General features: G+C 47.8%; 1 protein-coding gene across 2 annotated transcripts in view; it reads left to right on the top strand.

The window, feature by feature from the left end:
• The window catches only part of CCDC50 (coiled-coil domain containing 50), a 172,987-nt gene that overhangs the window by 4,739 nt on the left and 144,685 nt on the right, over positions 1-23,563 (top strand). For both annotated transcript variants that reach the window (XM_085635870.1, XM_085635868.1), the window contains exon 2: positions 22,622-22,684. In XM_085635870.1, coding sequence (XP_085491996.1) covers positions 22,622-22,684 — 63 coding nt within the window. The remainder of the gene's footprint in view (positions 1-22,621; positions 22,685-23,563) is intronic.

The raw sequence follows: 23,563 nt of genomic DNA, 5'->3' as shown, positions 1-23,563 counted from the left end.
TTCGAGGTCAAAGGTCCAGTAAATATTGACATGGACCTCCTGCTTGTTGTAGAGGGTTCTTCAAGGTCTAAGGTCCACTAAATAATGAAATGGACCTCCTGCTTGGTGTACAGCGTTCTTCGAGGTCTGAGGTCTAGTAAATAATGGCATGGACCTCCTGCTTGGTGTACAACATTCTTCGAGGTCTAAGGCCCAGCAAATAATGACATGGACCTCATGCTTGGTGTAGAGGGTTCTTCGAAGTCTAAGGTCCAGCAAATAATGACATGGACCCCCTGCTTGGGGTACAACATTCTTCGAGGTCTAAGGTCCAGCAAATAATGACATGGACCTCATGCTTGGTGTACTGCGTTCTTCAAGGTCTGAGGTCTAGTTAATAATGGCATGGACCTCCTGCTTGGTGTACAACATTCTTCGAGGTCTAAGGTCCAGCAAATAATGACATGGACCCCCTGCTTGGAGTACAACATTCTTCAAGGTCTAAGGTCCAGCAAATAATGACATGGACCTCATGCTTGGTGTAGAGGTTTCTTCGAGGTCTATTTTCCATCAAATAATGACATGGACCTCATGCTTGGTGTAGAGGGTTCTTCGAGGTCTATGGTCCAGTAAATAATGACATGGACCTCATGCTTGGTGTACAGCGTTCTTCGAGGACTAAGGTCCAGAAAATAATGACATGGACATCGTGCTTGGTGTAAAGCGTTCTCTGAGGTCTAGTAAATAATGACATGCACCTACTGCTTGGTGTACAGCGTTCTTCGAGGACTAAGGTCCAGAAGATAATGACATGGACCTCATGCTTGGTGTACGGTGTTCTTCGAGGTCAAGTAAATAATGACATGGACCTCATGCTTGGTGTACAGCATTCTTTGAGGTCTAAGGTCCAGTAAATTATGACGTGGACCTCATGCTTGGTGTACAGCGTTCTTCGAGGTTTAAGGTCTAGAAGATAATGACATGGACATCGTGCTTGGTGTACAGAGTTCTTCGAGGTCTTAGGTCCAGTAAATAATGCCATGAACCACCTGCTTGATGTAGAGGGTTCATTGAGGTCTTAGGTCAAGTAAATAATGATATGGACCTCATGCTTGGTGTACAGTGTTCTTCGAGGTCTAGTAAATAATGCCATGGACCTCATGCTTGGTGTACAGAATTTTTTCGAGGTCAAAGGTCCAGTAAATAATGACATGGACCTCCTGCTTGTTGTAGAGGGTTCTTCAAGGTCTAAGGTCCAGCAAATAATGACATGGACCCCCTGCTTGGGGTACAACATTCTTCGAGGTCTAAGGTCCAGCAAATAATGACATGGACCTCATGCTTGGTGTACTGCGTTCTTCGAGGTCTGAGGTCTAGTTAATAATGGCATGGACCTCCTGCTTGGTGTACAACATTCTTCGAGGTCTATTTTCCATCAAATAATGACATGGACCTCATGCTTGGTGTAGAGGGTTCTTCGAGGTCTATGGTCCAGTAAATAATGACATGGACCTCATGCTTGGTGTTCTGCGTTCTTCAAGGTCTAAAGTCCAGAAAATAATGACATGGACATCGTGCTTGGTGTAAAGCGTTCTCTGAGGTCTAGTAAATAATGACATGCACCTCCTGCTTGGTGTACAGCGTTCTTCGAGGACTAAGGTCCAGAAGATGACATGGACCTCGTGCTTGGTGTACAGCGTTCTTCAAGGTCTAAGGTCCAGTAAATAATGACATGGACCCCATGCTTGGTGTAGAGCACGGGTACTCATAGTACGGCCCGCGGGCCAGCGGCGGCCCGGCAAGCCTTCCGTGGCGGCCCGCGGGCCTTACAGACATCATACCTGTGTGTTTTTTACATCGCCGGTTGCAGCAGCATGGAGCTTCTGGGGCCCGGGCGATTTCTTTTAAAGACCATTAACTTGTAAATGAGGCTTTGTTGAATTTCACCTCTTCTTAGCGCCCCTGATGCAGGGGCGCTAAGAAGAGGTGAAATACAATAAAGCCTCATTAACAAGTGAATGGTTTTTAAAACACCTGTTAAGTACTTGGGTGCGGCGGCGGCTGTGTGTGTTCTCAGAAGCTGTCTCAGCGTGGGTGAGGTGTCAAAGGGTGAGGAGGACAGCAGGGTGAGGTGACGGAGGGCAGCAGGGAGTGAGAGCAGCAGGTGAGGTCACAGGGGGAGGAGGACAGAGTGCGCAGAGGGAGGAAGACCGAGGGAGAGGGGGAAGACAGAGGGAGACAGATAGGGAGACAGACAGGGAGACAGAGGGAGAGGGAGGGAGAGCGAAAGGGAGACAAACAGTGATTCAGAGAGAGAGAGGGAGGGAGACTGAGGGAGGGAGACTGAGGGAGGGAGACTGAGGGAGGGAGACTGAGGGAGGGAGACTGAGGGAGGGAGACTGAGGGAGGGAGACTGAGGGAGGGAGACTGAGGGAGGGAGACTGAGGGAGGGAGACTGAGGGAGGGAGACTGAGGGAGGGAGACTGAGGGAGGGAGACTGAGGGAGGGAGACTGAGGGAGGGAGACTGAGGGAGGGAGACTGAGGGAGGGAGACTGAGGGAGGGAGACTGAGGGAGGGAGACTGAGGGAGGGAGACTGAGAGAGGGAGACTGAGAGAGGGAGACTGAGAGAGGGAGACGGAGAGAGGGAGACGGAGAGAGGGAGACGGAGAGAGGGAGACGGAGAGAGGGAGACGGAGAGAGGGAGACGGAGAGAGGGAGACGGAGAGAGGGAGACGGAGAGAGGGAGACGGAGAGAGGGAGACGGAGAGAGGGAGACGGAGAGAGGGAGACGGAGAGAGGGAGACGGAGAGAGGGAGACGGAGAGAGGGAGACGGAGAGAGGGAGACGGAGAGAGGGAGACGGAGAGAGGGAGACGAGAGAGGGAGACGAGAGAGGGAGACGAGAGAGGGAGACGGAGAGAGGGAGACGGAGAGAGGGAGACGGAGAGAGGGAGACGGAGAGAGGGAGACGGAGAGAGGGAGACGGAGAGAGGGAGACGGAGAGAGGGAGACGGAGAGAGGGAGACGGAGAGAGGGAGACGGAGAGAGGGAGACGGAGAGAGGGAGACGGAGAGAGGGAGACGGAGAGAGGGAGACGGAGAGAGGGAGACAGAGGGAGGGAGTGAGACAGAGGGAGGGAGTGAGACAGAGGGAGGGAGTGAGACAGAGGGAGACAGAGGGAGGGAGTGAGACAGAGGGAGGGAGTGAGACAGAGGGAGACAGAGGGAGGGAGATGGAGAGAGGGAGGGAGACAGACGGTGAGAGAGATAGAGAAGGAGACAGGGACACATAGGGAGGGAGACATAGGGAGACGGAGACAGGGAGGGAGAGAGAGAGGGAGGGAGAGAGAGAGAGAGGGAGGGAGGGAGACAGACAGACAGAGAGAGAGAGAGAGGGAGGGAGGGAGACCGAGAAAGGGAGACAAACACAGAGAGGGAGACAGAGGGAGAGAGAGGGAGAGAGGGAGGGAGGGAGGGAGGGGGAGGTAGGGAGACAGACTGAGACAGACAAGAGGGAGGGAAACAGAGGGAGAGGGAGGGAGTCAGAGAGAGGGAGACACAGTGAGGGAGACAGAGAGAGGGAGACACAGTGAGGGAGACAGAGGGAGAGAGAGAGAGAGAGAGGGAGGGAGACGGAGCGAGAGATAGATAGATAAAGATGTGTGAATGCCGGGTCTGGTGGCTCAGTGGACGAAGGCGTCCACTGCAGGGGCCTGTGTTCAACCTCATGGTCATAGTTTTTTTTTTTGCTCTAGCCCCGCCTCCTCCCCCACTGCCTCCGCCCCCACCGGTGCGGCCCTCAGCCACAAACCACACTGTAAATTTGGCCCCCGAGAGAAAGTTTGTGAGTACCCATGGTGTAGAGGGTTCTTTGAGGTCTAAGGTCCAGCAAATAATGACATGGACCTCATGCTTGGTGTACAACATTCTTCGAGGTCTAAAGTCCAGTTAATAATGCCATGGACCTCATGCTTGGTGTACAGCGTTCTTCGAGGTCTAAGGTCCAATAAATATTGACATGGACCTCATGCTTGGTGTAGAGGGTGCTTCGAGGTCTAAGGTCCAGCAAATAATGACATGGACCTCATGCTTGGTGTACAGCGTTCTTCGAGGTCTAGTAAATGACATGGACCTCATGCTTGGTGTACAACGTTCTTCGAGGTTTAAGGTCCAGAAGATAATGACCTGGACATCATGCTTGGTGTACGGTGTTCTCTGAGGTCAAGTAAATAATGACCTGAACCTCATGCTTCATATACAACATTCTTCGAGGTCTAAGGTCCAGCAAGTAATGACATGGACCACATGCTTGGTGTACAGCGGTTCTTCGAGGTCAAAGGTCAAGTAAATAATGATATGGACCTCATGCTTGGTTTAGAGGGTTCTTCGAGGTTTGAGGTCCCGTAAATAATGACATGGACCTCCTGCTTGATGTAGAGGGTTCATTGAGGCCTAAGGTCCAGTAAAGTATGACATGGACATCATGCTTGGTGTACAGCGGTTCTTCAAGGTCAAAGGTCAAGTAAATAATGATGATATGGACCTCATGCTTGGTGTAGAGGGTTCTTCGAGGTTCGATACGGTCCCCTTGATGTAGAGGATTCATCGAGGTCTAAGGTCCAGTAAATTATGACCTGGACCTCTTGCTTGGTGTACAGCGTTCTTCGAGGACTAAGGTCCAGTAAATAATAACCTGGACCTCTTGCTTGGTGTACAACGGTCTTCGAGGTTTAAGGTCCAGAAGATAATGACATGGACATCATGCTTGGTGTACAGTGTTCTTCGAGGTAAAGTAAATAATGACATGGACCTCATGCTTGGTGTACAGCGTTCTTCGAAGTCTAAGGTCCAGTAAATAATGACATAGACCTCATGCTTGGTGTTCTTCGAGGTATAAGGTCCAGCAAATAATTACATGGACCTCCTGCTTGGTCTAGAGGGTTCTTCGAGGTCTAAGGTCCAGTAAATAATGACATGGTCCTCCTGCTTGGTGTAGAGGGTTCTTCGAGGTCTAAGGTCCAGTAAATAATGACATGGACCTAATGACATGGACCTCATGCTTGGTGTTCTGTGTTCTTCGAGGTCTGAGGTCTAGTAAATAATGGCATGGACCTCCTGCTTGGTGTACAACATTCTTCGAGGTCAACATTCTTCGAGGTCTAAGGTCCAGCAAATAATGACATGGACCTCATGCTTGGTGTTCTGTGTTCTTCGAGGTCTAAGGTCCAGTAAATAATGACATGGACCTCATGCTTGGTGTACAACGTTCTTCGAGATTTAAGGTCCAGAAGATGACAAGGACCTCGTGCTTGGTGTACAACGTTCTTCGAGGTCTAAGGTCCAATAAATATTTACATGGACCTCATGCTTGGTGTAGAGGGTGCTTCGAGGTCTAAGGTCCAGTTAATAATGCCATGGACTTCCTTCTTGGTGTATAGGGTTCTTCGAGGTCTTAGGTCCAGTAAATAATGACATGGACCTCCTAGTAGTAATAAAAATTTAGATATAACACAGATATCTTTAAAAGAAATTACAAAATTCACATTAAAAACCAACTGTTTTAAAATACAAAAAAAGCAAGCAGCAGTTCAGTAACCATAATAAAAGTAGAGCTCTTCTACATCCTGAACCACCTGATTCAATGACATTTGGATAATAGCAGACGTTTAAAAAGTAATGTACAAAACTGTTCAGACATTTTTTTTTTTTACGCTGACTATAAAAATACAACATACATATTAAAGACAAGGCAGTGTTCTTTGGAATACAATTTGATGAGTTGACCTATCAGATTGCAGAGCATGATAATCATTTCATTTCATCTTCCCTAAAATTTTTATTAGCAAGGCCTCTTTTGCGTAAAAACATGGACCTCCTGCTTGGTGTAGAGGGTTCTTCGAGGTCTAAGGTCCAGTAAATAATGCCATGGACCTCATGCTTGGTGTAGAGGGTTCTTCGAGGTCTAAGGTCCAGTAAATAATGACATGGACTTCCTGCTTGGTGTAGAGGGTTCTTCGAGGTCTAAGGTCCAATAAATAATGACATGGACCTTGTGCTTGGTGTACAGCGTTCTTCGAGGTCTAAGGTCCAGTAAATAATTACATGGACCTCATGCTTGGTGTAGAGGGTTCTTCGAGGTCTAAGTTCCAATAAATAATTATATGGACCTCGTGCTTGGTGTAGAGCACGGGTACTCGTAATGCGGGCCGCCAGCGGCCCGGCAAGCCTTCCTTGGCAGCCCGCGGACCTTGCAGGCAACATACCTCTGTTTTTTTTATATCGCCGGTTGCAGCAGCGCGGAGGTATGGGGGCCGGGCGATTCTTTTAAAAACCATTCACTTGTTAATAAGGCTTTGTTCTATTTCACCTCTTCTTAGCGCCCCTGCATCTCCACTCTGATTGAGTGGAGATGCAGGGGCGCTTTTGAGTGGAGATGCAGGGGCGCTAAGAGGTGAAATTCAACAAAGCCTCATTAACAAGTGAATGGTCTTTAAAAGACCTGTGAAGTACTTGGGTGCGGCGGCTGCGTGTGTTCCAGCGAAGCTGTCTCAGCGCGGGGGGAAGTGACAGGGACAGCAGGGTGAGGTGAGGGGGGGCAGCAGCTAGTGAGAGCAGCGGGTGAGTTTACAGTGGAAAGAAGACAGAGTGCGACAGAGGGAAGGAGAGAGAGACGGAGAGGGGGCAGACGGAGAGGGGGCAGACGGAGAGGGAGGGAGACGGAGAGGGAGGGAGACGGAGAGGGAGGGAGACGGAGAGGGAGGGAGACGGAGAGGGAGGGAAGGAGGGAGAAGAGAGGGAGGGAGGGAGACCGAGAGAAAGGGAGACAAACTGAGAGAGAGATAGGGAGAGGGAGGGAGACGAGGAGAGGGAGGGAGACGAGGAGAGGGAGGGAGACGGGGAGAGGGAGGGAGACGGGGAGAGAGAGGGAGGGAGACGGGGAGAGAGAGGGAGGGAGACGGGGAGAGAGAGGGAGGGAGGGAGACAGAGGGAAGGAGACAAACAGTGAGTGAGATAGAGGGAGGGAGACAGGGAGAGGGAAGGAGGGAGAGGGAGGGAGACAGAGAGAGGGAGACAAACAGTGTGAGTGAGGCGGAGGGAGGGAGACGGAGAGAGAGGAGGGAGACAGAGAGGGAGGGAGGGAGACAAGAGGAAGGGAGAGGGAGGAAGGGAGACGGAGGGAGGGAGAGGGAGGAAGGGAGACAGAGGGAGGGAGGGAGACCGAGAGAGAGGGAGGGAGACCGAGAGAGAGGGAGGTAGACCAGAGGGAGGGAGACAGAGAGTGAGTGAGACAGAGGGAGAGGGAGGGAGACAGACAAGAGGGAGGGAGACAGGAGGGGGGAGGGAGGGAGGAGAAAGGGAGGGAGACAGAGAGAGGGGGAGAGAGAGGGAGACGGAGACGGAGGGAGACGGAGACAGAGGGAGGGAGACGGAGACAGAGGGAGGGAGACGGAGACAGAGGGAGACGCAGACAGAGGGAGGGAGACGCAGACAGAGGGAGGGAGACGCAGACAGAGGGAGGGAGACGCAGACAGAGGGAGGGAGACGCAGACAGAGGGAGGGAGACGCAGACAGAGGGAGGGAGACGCAGACAGAGGGAGGGAGACGCAGACAGAGGGAGGGAGACGCAGACAGAGGGAGGGAGACGCAGACAGAGGGAGGGAGACGCAGACAGAGGGAGGGAGACGCAGACAGAGGGAGGGAGACGCAGACAGAGGGAGGGAGACGCAGACAGAGGGAGGGAGACGCAGACAGAGGGAGGGAGACGCAGACAGAGGGAGGGAGACGCAGACAGAGGGAGGGAGATGCAGACAGAGGGAGGGAGACGCAGACAGAGGGAGGGAGACGCAGACAGAGGGAGGGAGACGCAGACAGAGGGAGGGAGACGCAGACAGAGGGAGGGAGACGCAGACAGAGGGAGGGAGACGCAGACAGAGGGAGGGAGACGCAGACAGAGGGAGGGAGACGCAGACAGAGGGAGGGAGACGCACAGAGGGAGGGAGACGCACAGAGGGAGGGAGACGCGGAGAGGGAGAGGGAGAGAGGGAGACAGAGAAAGGGAGAGAGAGAGGGAGGGAGACGCACAGAGGGAGGGAGACGCACAGAGGGAGAGGGAGAGAGAGAGGGAGACAGAGAAAGGGAGAGAGAGAGGGAGGGAGACAGGAAGAGGGAAGGAGAGAGAGGGAGGGAGACAGGGAGGGAGACAGAGAGGGAGACCAACAGAGTGAGTGAGACAGGGAGGGAGGGAAACAGAGAGGGAGGGGGAGACAGAGTGGGTGAGAGGGAGGGAGACAGGGAGACAGACAGAGAGGGAGGGAGAGAGAAAGGGAGAGAGATAGATAGAGAGGGAGACAGAGGGAGAGTGATAGAGAGAGACGGAGAGTGATAGAGGGAGGGAGGGAGGGAGACAGAGCGAGAGAGATAGATAGATAGATAGATAGATAGAGATGTGTTAATGCAGGGTCTGGTGGCTCAGTGGACGAAGGCGTCCGCTGCAGGGGCCTGTGTTCAACCTCATGGTCAGTTTTTTTTTGTTGCTCTAGCCCCGCCCCCACCGGTGCGGCCCTCGGCCACAAACCACACTGTAAATTTGGCCCCGAGAGAAAGTTGGGTGCTTCGAGGTCTAAGTTCCAGTAAATGACGACATGGACCTCATGCTTGCTGTAGAAGGTTCTTTGAGGTTTAAGGTCCAGTAAATAATGACATAAGCTCAAGGTCCAGGTAACTCGCTGGTTGCTCGTAAGGACAGGTGAATCCTTTCAGCTCATGTCATTGAAAGACAGTTAAGTAGTCCATGTAACAAGCTTGGTCACTGTTCACAGAGGCCCAGGAACCAATAGGAGCCCAAGGAAATTGCAAATATCTCCTCCTTCCGGCCTGTCTTGGCCTTAACCTCCAGGGCGTAGCGAAAGAGCAGTCCAAGCCCACGGCGGAGGGTTAGTTGGGCAGTCTACAAGCTCAGGAAGCACAACATCACACACAACAAAATAAATGTCAAAGTAGTGTTTATTCCTTGTAAAAATACAAACTTTTATTACTGCCAAGTATATGTGATCAGAAACTGTGGGGCAATTATGTAAAGAATGCTAAAGTTGGTCTTCTAACCCCCTAAGGAAAGCCCACCTTCAGCAGTGGGTGCTGTTTACAAAGCAGTCTTTCACCCCCTTATCCCCTAGGATTTAGTCCCCAAGTATATTGTAGGGCTGATGTAATTACTGGAAAACTAGATTTAAATGGGCGTTTGTCATGCATAGTTCAAGGATGCAGAGAAAACGATGGGTCCGCAATGCAGATTACCACTAGCAGCTAAAGAGTTTATACTAGAGCTGGCTGACAGAGACAGAACAATGTATGAATGATGCTGTGATCGAGAGATCAGGGCTGGCCCCAGCCTGGTACTAGCTGAATAGGGAAAGATTTCTGCATGGCATTTGGAAGTGTTTGTTGGATTACGTGAAGAACAAGAAGGCCATCACCTTTGAGGAGGTCTTCCGTCTGCTGGCAGGGATGGAACTTTTGGTATCTGTATTATCTGATGAATTCCCTGATCCTTGCGGCACAAGCTGATAAGTGGAAAGCACCATGGAGTCAGACGCTCAGGTCGAGGTAACTGATGGAGAAAAGCCATGGTGAGAAGTGCCTCCCGCCATGACCCCTCCAACAAACTTCAATGCAGATAGCTCTGGGAGGCTCAGATCATTTACAATGAGATTCACGTTGCTTTTGCTTCTACCCTCAGACTTCTGTCATCTTTGTTACTTTCGCTCACACTCGCTTCTCTCACGCTCTTATTCTCGACACCCATCCACACTCTTCATTATCCTCTTGATAATTGGCAACTTAAAATTTAAACTGGTGAGTTCACACACCCCCCTCTGTTCCTCATTGTTTATTTTTTTTGGTAATATTTTTATTTGCATTTTTAACCAACATAAGCACATCTGACAAGTCACAGATAGTAAACTGCACGTTAATGCACCCCCCCTCCCTCCATCTCCCCCCAAGAGTAACCGCATCGTAGATCTTAATCCCAACAACCTCCTCAACCACGCATAATACAGAAGCCCGCAGTGTTCTACTTTCCCCCCGCAGCACTCCCGGCGGTTCTGTCCCGTCGCCCGCCTCCCATGCACGTGAGACATGTCTTCAGTCCTCCGGACTCCCAGTGCGTCAGTCTGGTCCCAAACCCCGTCAATGCCATGATATCTTCTCCACTTACTCTACGGAATTTCCCCGGGCACCCTCTAGCTTTATAGGTGACCCTTTCGGCCGCCATATACATATCCATCCCTCTACTCCTTTCCTCGGCCCGGGGCACCGCAGGAGCTCCTCATGCTCGTGCCACGTCTCGTTTCGCCACCACAAAAGCGAGCATCACGAAAATCAGATGTGGACGACTCAAATCTACCTCAGTGGCTATCCCTAGCAAGAAAAATGTTGGATCCAGGGGGAGTGTTGTCTCTAGTATCCTTCTCAATTCCCCCACTATGTGTGCCCAATAAGCCTGCACTACAGGGCAGTCCCAGAGAATATGATAGAAGGTCCCCTGCGGGTGCCCACACCGAAGGCAGCAGGAATCACTGGATCGACCCATGTGGTGCAGTCTAGCCCGGTCATAATGCACCCTATGGAAGATCTTGAATTGTATGAGTCTCAGTCGGGATTTAATCGCAACTTCTCTGTGGTGCATCAAGGCTGCCTCCCAGTCTGTTGTGTCCATCTCGCCCAGTTCCGGTTCCCAAGCTGTCCGGTGTATTGTTATTCAGTCTTGTACGTCAATCATACTAACTTAGCGGATACTCGCTCCTGCAGCAGACGGCCTTCCAGCGGGGCATATGCTGGCAGTGTGGAGGCGAGCGCCGGCTCGGCTTGCCACGCATGACGCAGTTGTGCGTACTTGAGGAATTGAGTGGGGCGTAGTCCATACTCTGCCGCCAGGGACCCATAGGGCTTAAGTTTCCCCTGTTTTACCAAGTCCCCTAACATGGAAATCCCAATATCGTCCCATCCGCCAAAGCCCGTTAATTTGTGGAGCTCCTTTAACCATGAGCAGGACCATATCGTGGTTTGTTTGGTCGGTTTATGCGACCATCCCGTCATTTTCGTTGCCCTGTCCCAAGTCTCTACAGTTATCTGTGTCGCAGGGAGTAGTCGTCTCCTACCCGCCCCGTGCAAGTAATGAAGACTCGTGCGGCGTGACATGGTGTCCCTTTCAAGCCTGTAGGTCGGTTGGTCCGCAGGTGCATGCAGCCAATCATTGTTTTGGTTCCTCTGGAGCATATCTAGGGCTATCCTAGGTTGTTTCCCTAGCCACAGTAGAGAACGTAGTTCCGCATTTATTACTTTAAACGTCTGTCTGGGGAGAGGGAAGTACTCATTCTGTAGGGCATACAAGAAGCGGGGCAACATGATCATCTCTGTTCCTCATTGTTGAAGTCTAGCGCTTGGAAGCGTCATCTTGGCCATGAGCACCAGGTACATATGCTGCTTTGGGATTGAATGTCATTCTCTGCTCGTGACCTAATGGTGTCCTCAACAAGTAGCATGGAGGGAACTCTAGGCGAGAGCCTTGGGCACAGCAGAGGGTGAGTAGCTCTCACACCCCCCTGCAGGTGGTACAGCCCAATCATCGAAAACTCTGCAGAGAACTAAATATCCAGGAGGCAGACTTCAGAGTAAAATAACAGCTCCAGCTGCTCCAAAGGAAGAGTGAGACGAATGGTCTGTGATGTCATCGCTGACGTCCGTGGTGATGGAGCGTTAGAAGACACGTCATCCATGTCCCTTTAGTGCTTGGTTGCAATACATTGAAATAGCACGGTAGAGTAGTTTGTTTTATACAAATGCACAGATGCTGAAATGGGGCACAGTACTGCTTCCGGCACACACCATATCTTTTTCGCATATCCTTGACGGGGTCCCCGTAGGATGCCCTCGCATCTCGTGGTGATCTTATCTCTACCCCTCTTCCTGCTCGAGCGCTCTTCTGTCACAACAATGATGCTGCACCCTCAGTTGGAACAGGGGCCAGTGGGTACCATAGGGCATAAGGCATACCCCATCCCGCAACCTGTCATGGTGCTGAGCCTCGTCTTTGACTGGCTATTGTGATGGATTGTAGAGAATCAGACTCTTAACTTTGTGTCTGTCTGTCAGTCCATGTCAATGGCACCAGATTCAAAATTTCCGGCATGTCTGAGTGTGCTGGTGCCCAGGACTGAGGCACACATGCACCTGTGTAAATGTAATCAGTATTTTAAATTAACTTGTGTATTGAGCCGCTTCTACCAAGCTGTGCCTGTTCTGTGTGTATGAAGCTTGCTCTGCTGCGGTACACCAGAGTGTCTTTTACACTCCTGTGATCCATACTCCTGTGTGAAATGCTTGTGCTGCTGCTATTTGTGTATACTAGTGCCTCTTGAGCATCTGTTGGTCAAGCTGTGTGAGGGAAGCTTGCACGACTGCTGTCTTTGCTCTTCTTGGTGAATATTATGCACTTCACCTTTTGTACAAGAGAAGCTTGCACTGCTCAAAATTGGTGTCTGTGTTGTTCTACTGTTGCTTACACTGTGTCTGGTCTTTGTGTTTGAGATGCCTGCTCTGCTGATAACTGCACTATACCATGAGCATGTCTTCTATAGGGAAGTGTGCACTGCCTCAGCTTTTACATACTAGTGTGTGTGGTCTGGAGCTTCTTTTGCTCAAGCTGTCCCTGTGCCTTGTGTCTAAGCGAAGCTCTGTTTTTTCCTTTTCTTATAACTGGTGTGTGTATCTTTCACGGTACTGTCCAGCCTATGCTTCATCTTTTCGGTGTAAATAGACAAGGTTCGACCTCTAAGGAACATTGAGGGATGGGGCAATCAATACTTTATTGAAGGAAAGGGTTCTTCAATGGCCATGGATTAATGCTGCCTCTGTAACCAGATGTGGCTCCCCATACTACACTTTCAAAGCAGGGCACTTCAGGTAGAAAGTGTGTGCAATCCAGTCCCATTGGACTCCATCAGGCACACTGCTCAGCCACTTTGCCCCATGTTGTAAAATTAAAGCTCCAAGGAATCTCATCCATTATCTGAACTGATACAGGATAACCGTATATCTCCAAACACAACTGTTTATTAAAATGGTCTGGTTATCTTTTTTTTTTGTCCTGATGAAGACCTCTGGATCCTGTGAATTTGTTACTGGAGGTTGAAACTCATCAAGACTCCCCGGGGAGGCACTTGGATCTGAGAGCTATTGATAGCTGTGAGACCTCCAATAAGGAATGAACTATGAATAATTGATCATTAAGAACTCCTATGGGGGGGGTTCATTCACCAAAACAGCCTAATGGCCAAGAAGTACCTTTGAAATGTGACAAGCCCACAATGCTCCTCACAAAATTCCTTTTGGGAAAAAAAGTACTAGCTGTTTTTAAAAATTATTTTTTGAGTTCGAGTCAAATACTTTTGATGTCTGTACAAATGATACTTGAGATGTGAAAAACGTTTTTTTTTTGGATTTTTTTGCACAGTGTGCAGCATTATTTAATATTTGTAATGCTTTTGGTGCTTTCATTATTTAATATCTATCTGCATTCGAATCCTGCTAAACAATTACAAGAATCCTTATTTTTTTTTTTAATTTTGCTAAATACAGAGAAGATTATATGCTGAGTTATGGTCACTATCACTGTATCTGCTGTTTTGTGTCTTTTCTTAAAAATTAAGTGCCAAAAATCAAAATAATTTATGCTTTTCATTTGTAGAGTGAGCGGCTACACCTGGTTAAAGGTTTGCCAGTAATGCATTGACATCGGGAACCCTTTTCCTCTACACACTACCTGTTCTGTGAGCACAGGGCAGACTCCCTGCTTTGTCCACGAGGCTCGTGTTCACTCTTATTGGAGTTAAAGAAAGTTTCTCTGTCATTAATTTACTCAAATGCATGCTTTTAATAATATGCACGGAATTACTAACATATAATACGAGAATGTACAACGCGTGAAATTTGCACAAGGCACAATAGTTTGATTTTCATAGTCCAAAATAATGAGAATAATGCTAACTGAATGTTATGCTGTCTTTCTAACTGCAGAAAAATAAACGACAAAAGAAAAGCTTTATTTTTTGTGAAAGTATAGTGTAGGTTTTTAGAAATTCTCTGTTTTGCTGAAATAATGTAGGCCTTAGAATTGTTAGAGGATGTGCGTTGCCGTGCTCCTGTCCTTCAAATGATACAGATGCTTCCGTAGAGTATAGCAATTTAGCCTGTTTCTAAAAAATCTTTGAGTTCTTTCCTGTCCAGGCGAGGGTTATAGATGACATGGATGTAACTATTTCAATGTTTAAATATATTTGTAGCCAAGTTCTTTCCTCTTCCTCTCTTGGAGGTTATACAATATTTACACCAAGAGTGTATAGAAAATAGTAGCAAAGTCACTGTCAGAAGACTGTCACACCATTGTGAATAACCAATAGAGAAGCTTGCTGAAGAGAGAGAATGGAAGAAAGGAAGTAGCGTACTATAAAGATTCCTGTGGGAAAGTGTTTCTCGGCTCGTTCACAAGATTGGTGGCCTGACCCTGCGTGCGTGGTATGCTGAATGCTGTGTTAATGTCTGATTCTCTGGCTGGCGAGTCCTGCTAAACCTAAGACTTTTCAAGAGACTTTGCACATCATCGGCTGGTGATGCTGCTCTTGCTATACCCTAACGGCCGTGGGGTTAGCTTTTCAGACTAATTGCACGCTGTGCATTAGTATCTCATTTCCGTAAGTGAACCGCGTTTCCTCTCTCTCTCACTCACGCTCTCACTCTCACTCACTCTCACTCGCTCTTCTGATGTCTTCATAAATGAACTGTTATGATTATTGTGAATCTCATGTGTATTTTTATGAACCAAATAATGACATTCATATTATGAAATAACAAGAAAACTAATAGAAAAGAATAGTGTTTGTCTTTATTACGGAGTTATTTGGACATGTTTATAATGGCTGATGTTTAGCGTATATTTCTTCATCGTAGGTCCTCGTGGAGGAATAGCTTTCCGTCTTTCATTATTTAGTCCCTTTTAGCTCTACCAAAGATTCATCGGGGGGCCTTTGATATTGCTAACTGAGTGATAATGACTTATGGGCCCGTCATTAGTTACGTTTCTGATTATTGTATAGTGGTTGGTGTGGATAAGTGAGCTAACAAAAAATCCCTCAACGCTTCCGCTGCATCAGCAGTCACTGGGTCCTTTGAGATAATGCGTTCTGAAATTGTCACATCTTGCTGTTCATTTTTTTGTGGTTGCCGTGGTTTGTGCAAGTGTATTGTTTTTTTTCTGACACTTAGATTTCAAGCGCTGAGAAGCTGCACTTGTCTGACCGCATCCTGTCCCTGTTGGGGCGGAAGGTGCTGTTTGGATTACCCACTGACCGGCTTCCGGTGAAGGCTGCTAGAAGGGTCCTGCTTTATTGACCCTTTGATGTCTTTTGTGGCGACGTGTGCGTATGCACAATGATGTATTGTGACTTTTTGGTTTTTTTCCCCCTCTTTTATTTGGTTATGGTTCAGAAAATGTCCTATCAATATAAGGTAGAGTGTCGGATAGTTACTTAAAGCAGAGCATTTCTGCAGTGACGGATAAAAAGTGGACCTTTCATTATCATTCGGTGCAACAATACTTTAGTCCAGGTTTGTCCTTGGCAGTCTGTCCCCTGGTGTGTTCGTTGGACTGCTGTGACTCACGATTGCTAGTGTCGGGTTGGCCGCCCTAGTGTAATATTCAGGCACCGACACTGTGCCAGTCACTATGCCCTATCCTGATCTTCCCCCAAAATACCAAGTGTCATAATATTGCTTAATTTCATGCCCCAACTGCAAGATTTGTGGCTTCTGAAGCGGCGCTTTGCAATGTGGAGTTGTTGCCTGGAATTGTCTTCTGCTGTCTACGTAGTTGCAGCCCAATGCTGAAGCCCAGCTCCTGTGGTGTTTAAATGCCACCTTTTCATTATCACTTTTCTAAACCGTTTTTGATGTGCCTAGAGTCACTGTTTGCGGGTGCGAGTGCCTGGACTCACTGTTTGGGGGCACGAGACCCTGGAGTCACTGTTTTGGGGCGCAAGTGCCCAGACTCACGGATTGGTGGTGCGAGTGCCCAGGGTCGGTCAGGAGCTACGGTGTGGGGGCACAAGACCCCAGACTCAGTTTGGGGGCGCGAGTGCCCGGAGCCACTGTTTGCACCACCTTAAAAGGCCCTTCTTGTTACACCAAAAGCCATCAACGAGCTCTATGGTGGGGAGGAGACATAACTGATTCTCTTCAGCCTCACTCCAGACAAGTGGCTTTCAGTAACTCTTGAAGACCACAGAGAAGGTGGGAATGGTGGACACTGCAGTGATCAAGTTGCACATTCACAGTTGCCCCACTATACTGCCCCTGTGTTTTGTAAAACCCAAAGGAGAGCTTGCCTGAGCAAGTATATTTCTTACTATCACATTTATAGCACCAGCTTGCTTCTTCAGTGACTTGTCTGCATCCAGATGCTGTCAACATTTGATTCCAAAGTGACACGTTGGCTTGAGAGGAAGGGCGGGAGATCTGGTTTTTTTATATACCGGAAATAGTTCTTGGAAATGCAGAGGTTGGTGATTAAGAAAGAGCAACCTGTAAGACTTCCTATAGAGCCAAACCATGTATGTGGTTCTCTCCCAGTGAAGTGGCTGAATGACTCATGGTTCTCAAGTCTGGAAACACTTGTTCCTCAAGGAATCCATGTCCTTTGATGAACAGAGGCGGTAGCGTGGGTGGAGCAGGTCCGCTGTTAGAGAAGCTGAGATGAAATTTAATGAAATCATTGGCTTTCTCTACTTTTGAATTGTTTAACTCTTCATCATACAGCTAACCTAAGGGGGCATTATTCTTCCACAGCTTACATCACCCAGTTGGTGCCTTCTCTTGAAAAGCTCTTTGATGGTTTGCCTTCTCACTAGACTTAGACTTGGATACTAAGTGCTTTGTACCACCATCGTGGCTGTCTGCAGACTGTGTCCATCGGTTTTCTCCATATTCATCATCTGTACTCTTACGATGTGCTTCTCTGTGGCCCGCAAGGTATCTGGTAGTCTGCAGAGTGAATGCAAATACATTGTGAACTTGTGACTGGAGGGGGTAGCTGGTAAGAGCGAAAGCAGACTGTTAGTTCCTCTTGGTGTAGTGTTCTTTGAAGAGTTATCATGAGGTTTTTTTTCTAAATTATAGCCGGATGGGGCAGTGTGAAGGGTGCAGTTATGCCTTTCCAGATCCTCTGTTCATAGATCGAGAAGGTATGTTGCCTTGTTTGATTTATTTTGCACTTCTTCATCCGCAGTCTGGCTGCCGACTTCCAAGAGCCAAACTGAGGACGAGTTGCCCGACAGATAGGCAGGTGCGTCAGTCGTTGGATTGGCCCTCATTAGACTCCAGCCTGACCTTATTCAGAGCTGTTGCGCTGATGTTCCCTCCTTAGGAGAATCTTAACTAAGCCAGTCTGTTTTTCCTATGAAGTGCACACTGTGTACCTTTCACATTTGTAGCTGGTATTTACTTATACAAGTGAGTTGACAGTTTTTATTTGAAAACCCAAAATTTTAACCATATTGCTTGTAGCGTTGTCCACTGGGGGCAAAGTTGTCTGAATGTGCGCAAACTGAACCCTGTGTGTGGCACAAATTCAGTGTATGTTTTTAATACCTCTGCTTTTGAGGATGCGCGCCTTCTGTTTCCGATTACGAAGAAGGCGCTAGAACCGTGAACTCTGCTCATCACTATTCGGCCACTTGGCCTATGAGGTCTTAGAGCGGCAACTGGCTATTTTGGGCTTATCCAGCCATCAACCTTCCTCGGATGCTCAATGTGCCCGGTTGGCGGAAATGCTCGCCCAACCTGATGGAGCATGGGTAATGGTGTCATGAGATGAAACAAGGGTATAATTATTCTCCTGGAGTACAACCTTGTATTTTATTGTGCGCACGGGCACTTTGCGAATCACTCTTGATTTGTGAGCCCGGCAGAGCTCGCCACGATGAGATGAGATTTGTCCCCGACTTTCTGACAGTTTATATTTCACGAGTCTGAGGCAGGAGTGACAGGTCCTGTCGCTTGATGCATTGAGGGGAACAGATGAATTTGGCATGTCTGTAAAGACGGGTACAAACACATCCCAGCCATTACTCACTCCCAATCCGCCACTTATCACAGCTTGCCAAAGGCGCTGTAACGCGCCGCTTACAAGGTGAAGCTGGAAAGGTCACCCAAGCAATTTCTTTTCATTTGAGAATTTGCTGCATAAGCCACTTGGGCATCAGTGCTCCTCACCTCCCCACAGGAACAGTGACTCAGAAGCCGTGCTCTTATTTGTGTAATACAAGGTGATTAAGGTGACAAAGTTATCAATAGGCGGCTCATAGAGGAGGTTTGAAGTTTCTTTCCATCCATGTGCACAACGTCTTGCCGTGAAATGCATAGGATGGGTTTGATCTGATTTATAAAGCGCCTGAATCGTCCCATCACGGTGTCTCTGCGCTAAGACTGCTGTAACCAACCAGGGAGCGACAACTCAGAACAATAGGGTTTTCAGGAGCTTTCTAAATACCAGGAAGTCAGTACATTTGCATAGGTAAATAGGAAGTTGGTTCCAATAGAGGGGAGCTAGATGGAAGAAGGCTTTGCCACCCATGCAAGCTTTTTAAAGCGTGGGATGTGCAGAAGTGCTTTGGACCCTGACTGACTGCAGGGACCTGGATGGCTGGTATCTGACTAATTTGTCTGATAGATAGCTAGGACCCAGGTCGTTCAAAGATTTGTATGCCATGCAGCAGATCTTGAATTTTATCCTTTTCTGAACCGGGAGCCAATGGAACTTTTGAAGTAAGGGAAGAGAAGCTGTTCTAGGAGGGGCATTGGCAGCCAGGCGGGCCGCAGTGTTCTTGACAACCTGCAATTTATTCAAGGAAACTTCTTTGGCTGAAATCAGCAAAGCATTGCAGTTGTCCAGGCAGCTTAGTTCTAATTTCTGAATCAAAGTTTTCCGCATGGAGGATGGTAAGAAAGGAAAAACTCTTCGTAGGAGACTCAGTGTGTGGAAGCAAGCCCCAGCCGTAGTGGTGGCGTGCTCCTCTAGAGTTAGTTTTTGATCTATACGTACTCCTAGATTTTCAACCACTTGTTTTGGGGTTGGGGCAGGGCCTAGTTCCTCTGGCCACCATCCAGATGACCACCTTATCACAGCATCTCCGAATAACATTATCTCTGATTTTCCTGCGTTAAGCTGGAGGAAGTTATCCCTCATCCAGTCAGTGGTGACCCTCATACCCTCCGTAAAGGTGGTCTGAGTGTTGGGGTTAGTTTTGTCGAAGGAGAGTAGAAGCTGAGTGTCATCAGCGTAGCAGATAGGACAGAATCCTAATTTCTTTAGTAATCTTGCCAAGGGAGTGACATAAATGTTAAAGTGTACAGGTGTGGAGAAAATGCTCCCTAAGACAATTGGTGTGAAGATATTACATGGAACCATGTGTGATATGACCACCTACTTGTTTGGTGGCAGAGATCATTCTGCCATCATGTCACACCCATGCCATGACCTTGGAAGTGTTAGTCTGGCTACAGACAATCTGACCCTTTGCCTAATTCAGGTGAGGTCCCCATTCTGTGTTCTTACATCCCTTATCCTGGTTTTTGCTTAATTGTTTTCGTCACGGTCTGCCCCCGACCCCTTCTGATGTGCTGCTTGTTATTTTTGTCATTTCTTTTTTTTTTTTTCTTTTTCTTTCTCTCGAAGTTCTAGTTCTCTATTGTTTGCTGTACGGAGCACATACATGTTTCACCTTCTTGTTTTCTGGCCTCTTGAACTTTTTTATTCTGTACAACTACTTGTTGCTCCGGCAGCACTTGTGCCTGCTTCCCCTTCCCGTTGCACTTTCTGAACGCTTGTGGTTGGTGGAGATGCTTGTATCCTCTACCAATCCCCTTTCACCACCTTGGAATCACAGGGCCAGGTGTACGACCGTGGATTGCGGTCGCAAAGGAGCACTTGGCCCATTTGCGACTGCAAAAAACGTATGCACAATGTACTAACCCAATTTCGCGAGTCACTAATCTATTAGCTACTCGCAAAATGGGGTTAGCGACTCGCTAGTAGGAAGGGGTGTGCCAATGGTGTCCCTTCCTCGCAGCGAGACCATACAGAAGGGTGGTAAGCTACTCGCAAATGGGAAGGGGTCCCCATGGGACCTCTTCCCCTTTGTGAATGGATGTGCAAATATTTTTTAAGAGCAGGCTGTGGTCCCAGGGACCACCACCTGCACTTAAAAAAGGAAAACTGAAAAGTTTTATTTTTCTTTGTTAAATTCATCCTGTTTTCCTTTAAGGAAAACTGGTTGCATAAAAAAAAATTGCTTTATTGACAAAGTGGTCCCAGACATGGTGGTCTGCTGACCCTAGCAGGCCACCATCCCTGGGAGTGCCAGACATTCCCAATGGGGTCGCAAATTGCGACAGCCTCATTAATAATCATGAGGCATGCGATTTGTGACCCCATTGGGAATCGCAAACCGTGTCTGAGAAACTGTTGTACATTGAATTTTGCGACTCACAACATTTAATGGTTGTACATCTGACCCACAATCCTCTATTTTGGGTCATCTTGCTTCCTAGTTTATATATTCATTTATTGATTGACCAGCTGTTCACTTTTCTTGATATATTTGGCCCCCTTCTCTCCCACATTTCTGTATCAACTTTTAGCATTCCTGATGGCTTCAGTGCCCATTATGAACGAAATCCAAAGACTTTTTGCAAGAATGTGCCACAAAAAAACAATTGAACATATGGTAAACCTAAGCATTGCCATAATATGTATACATGACGATTGTTCCATGCAAAAAAACCCACTTTCAGTGATATGACTGTTTAGCTAGTCCTGTTTTAAAATACCGTGCCTTCCAGCTGCTCCAATCGCTTTTTGTGTTCTATGTTGTGACGACATGAGAATATCACTCGTAGCCAATAATTCGAACAGCAGGCAGCTACAGTGCCACTTAAAAAGTTTATAACAGCAATTGGAAAATAAATCCCCTGAAGCTGGGTAGCCAAAGTGCAGGCAAAATAAATAGCCGGTATTTAATGGTAAACTCATTAAGTTAATCTCTTTAAACCAGTTTTGTCACTGAAGGGAAAGGAACTATTTGTCAGTGGATGTGAACAATGTGCAACGGATTTGTGCTGTGACTCAGAGCGAGGCGAGCCAATGGCTGCAGTGGGATGTTTTGGTGATCCATCAGTGGCGTAGCAAAACATGAGGGGACCCCTTTGCAAAGTACATGGAGCGTGTGGTGGGCCTGGAGTTTGGAACGCCTTTGCAAAGTACATGGAGCGTGTGGTGGGCCTGAAGTTTGGAACGCCGCGGGGGCTATTGCTACGCCACAGCGATCCATGCTTTATGCAAAAAGTGAATTCTAGTTTAACTAACCAGTTGATAAAGCCTGCTTACCAAACGCCCCTCCTTCTATGTATATTTGTATTAATTTTTGTGGAAAAACAGGAGCGGAGCAAGACCGCTGAAGCTGTCAAAAGGGCGGAACCTAAACTTTGCACTTTCCCCTCTATCCAAATTCACGTTACAGTTCCATGGCTTGTTAATCTCTTGACGTTCGCATTATCAACAAACTCGAATTTCAACTACCTACGCGATTGCACCAGAATGTATACCTGTTACAACCCAACCCTCCCCTTGTTAATGGGATATCTCTGCTCCAGTGCTGAGCATGTGAGCTGTGCTGCAGACACAGCAGTGAGTGAGTGGCCAGGAGAAGTCCCAGGGACATGCACACACTTACATTTTTGCTTATAACTTCATACTCTTAAGGTTCAGTTCATCATATCTACGAGAACTCTAAATCTAATGCATTTTCTAAAGTTTTAAAATTCCACAAAGGTCTGCATGAGTGAAACTGAACAGCGATGTGTAATTTTTCAGCTGTATGGGATATTATTAGGACTTACAGTTTTATAGTATTTTTTTTAACGTTTCCTTCTGTATTTATCAATATTTATATTTACAAATTGTATCTGTATTTATACCTATTTATTTTGGGTTTGTGAAAAAAATGATGCTGAAACTGCCATATTTCCACATTTATTTTACCAATAAATATGCACTCGTGCGTGCATGCCTGCCAGGTTTCGGTGATATGAACACCCGCAGACGATAAATCAATGCACTGATATCAAAATATGCAAGTTTCAGTATCAACAATGTGCATACCTAGTGCTATTTTAGACTTTCTACTAAAATGTATTTTCTTTTTTAACCTCTTCCATATCAATCCACACAGCTATTGGCTTGGCAGCCAACGCCTAGAGAATTTAGAATCCCTAAAAAAGCACCCACTTTCCATTGTTATCCACATTTAAAAATAAAAAGAGAAAAGAAAATACATGGTTTTATGTCTGTATTTATGTTAAAAATCAGTAAAAACGGTAAATGGGAGGCCTTTGCTATGCTTCAGCTACTCGCCCTTCGAGGTAAGAGTGGGCACATAGCCTCATTTGTGTGGGCAGGAGAGGTTCGTGTCATTGATGCTCTGCAGTATTAAAGATGACTCTTACAACCACCCTCTTGTTGTCTCCTCTGCAGTTTGCCGGGACTTCGCTGTCTTGGAGGACCACAGCTTGGCGCACAATCTGCAGGAGCAGGAAAGTGAGTACCTGGGTCACGTGACTGGCTTTATTTGGGTGTGGTCAGGCACCTCTATGTTTTGGGCAAACACTGGCGTGGAAATCTGTCTGCACACCTTGCAAATTATGTGGCTGCTCCGCAGTTCTGACAGTGACGGCATGCAAAGAGCTAAACGCGGCGCGTATGTAAATGAGCACTCGTGCAAATGTCTTTCAGCTTTTGTTTCACATCATTCTGTTGCGCTAGATGTGCCCGTGCTCTCCATGCCACTGGAATCAAGCTAGCCTGGCTGAAGAGGGGTGAAACCCCGAAACCGGTCCCAGGATGCTTGTTTCCAGTCCAGGGAGTACCTGTCTTGGAAGTTCGGGTTGGACTGTTCCATAAGGCACGGGGTCAAGACTGATTTGCATATGGCCATGTCTGAACTGGTGTGGCGTGGTGAGCAAAATAACGATGGATTAAAACCAGCTCTGTGACTGGGGGTGAATGTTGTGCCAATGTGCGACATTCCGTCCATCTTGTGTGTTTTGCTGTTCGCCCTATGTGGGAAGGGTATGCCCAGACGTGGGTCCCGTGCTCACTACGCCACTGGAGTCAAGCAATCCTTGCTGAAGAGGGGAGAAACTCTGAAACCGGTCCTAGGATGCTTGATTCCAGTCCAGGGAGGACCTGGCTTGGCAGTTCAGGCTGGACTGTTCCCATGAGGCACAGGGTCAAGACTGATTTGCATATAGCTGGGTTCAAACTGGAACGGCATAGTGAGCAAAATAACAATGGATTTAGGCCCAGATCTCTGTACTGGGGTGAATGTATGACCTCGTTCTGCATTCTGTCCATCAACTGTTGTTTCAGCAAAACTGCATCATACGACCCCTCCCCACATCCAGGGCCAATGGAATG

This window comes from Triturus cristatus, chromosome 11 (assembly GCF_964204655.1).
Source record: "Triturus cristatus chromosome 11, aTriCri1.1, whole genome shotgun sequence".
Taxonomy (NCBI): domain Eukaryota; kingdom Metazoa; phylum Chordata; class Amphibia; order Caudata; family Salamandridae; genus Triturus; species Triturus cristatus.
The sequence above is the reverse complement of the archived record's forward strand: the minus strand, read 5'-3'. Positions and strand labels throughout refer to the sequence as shown.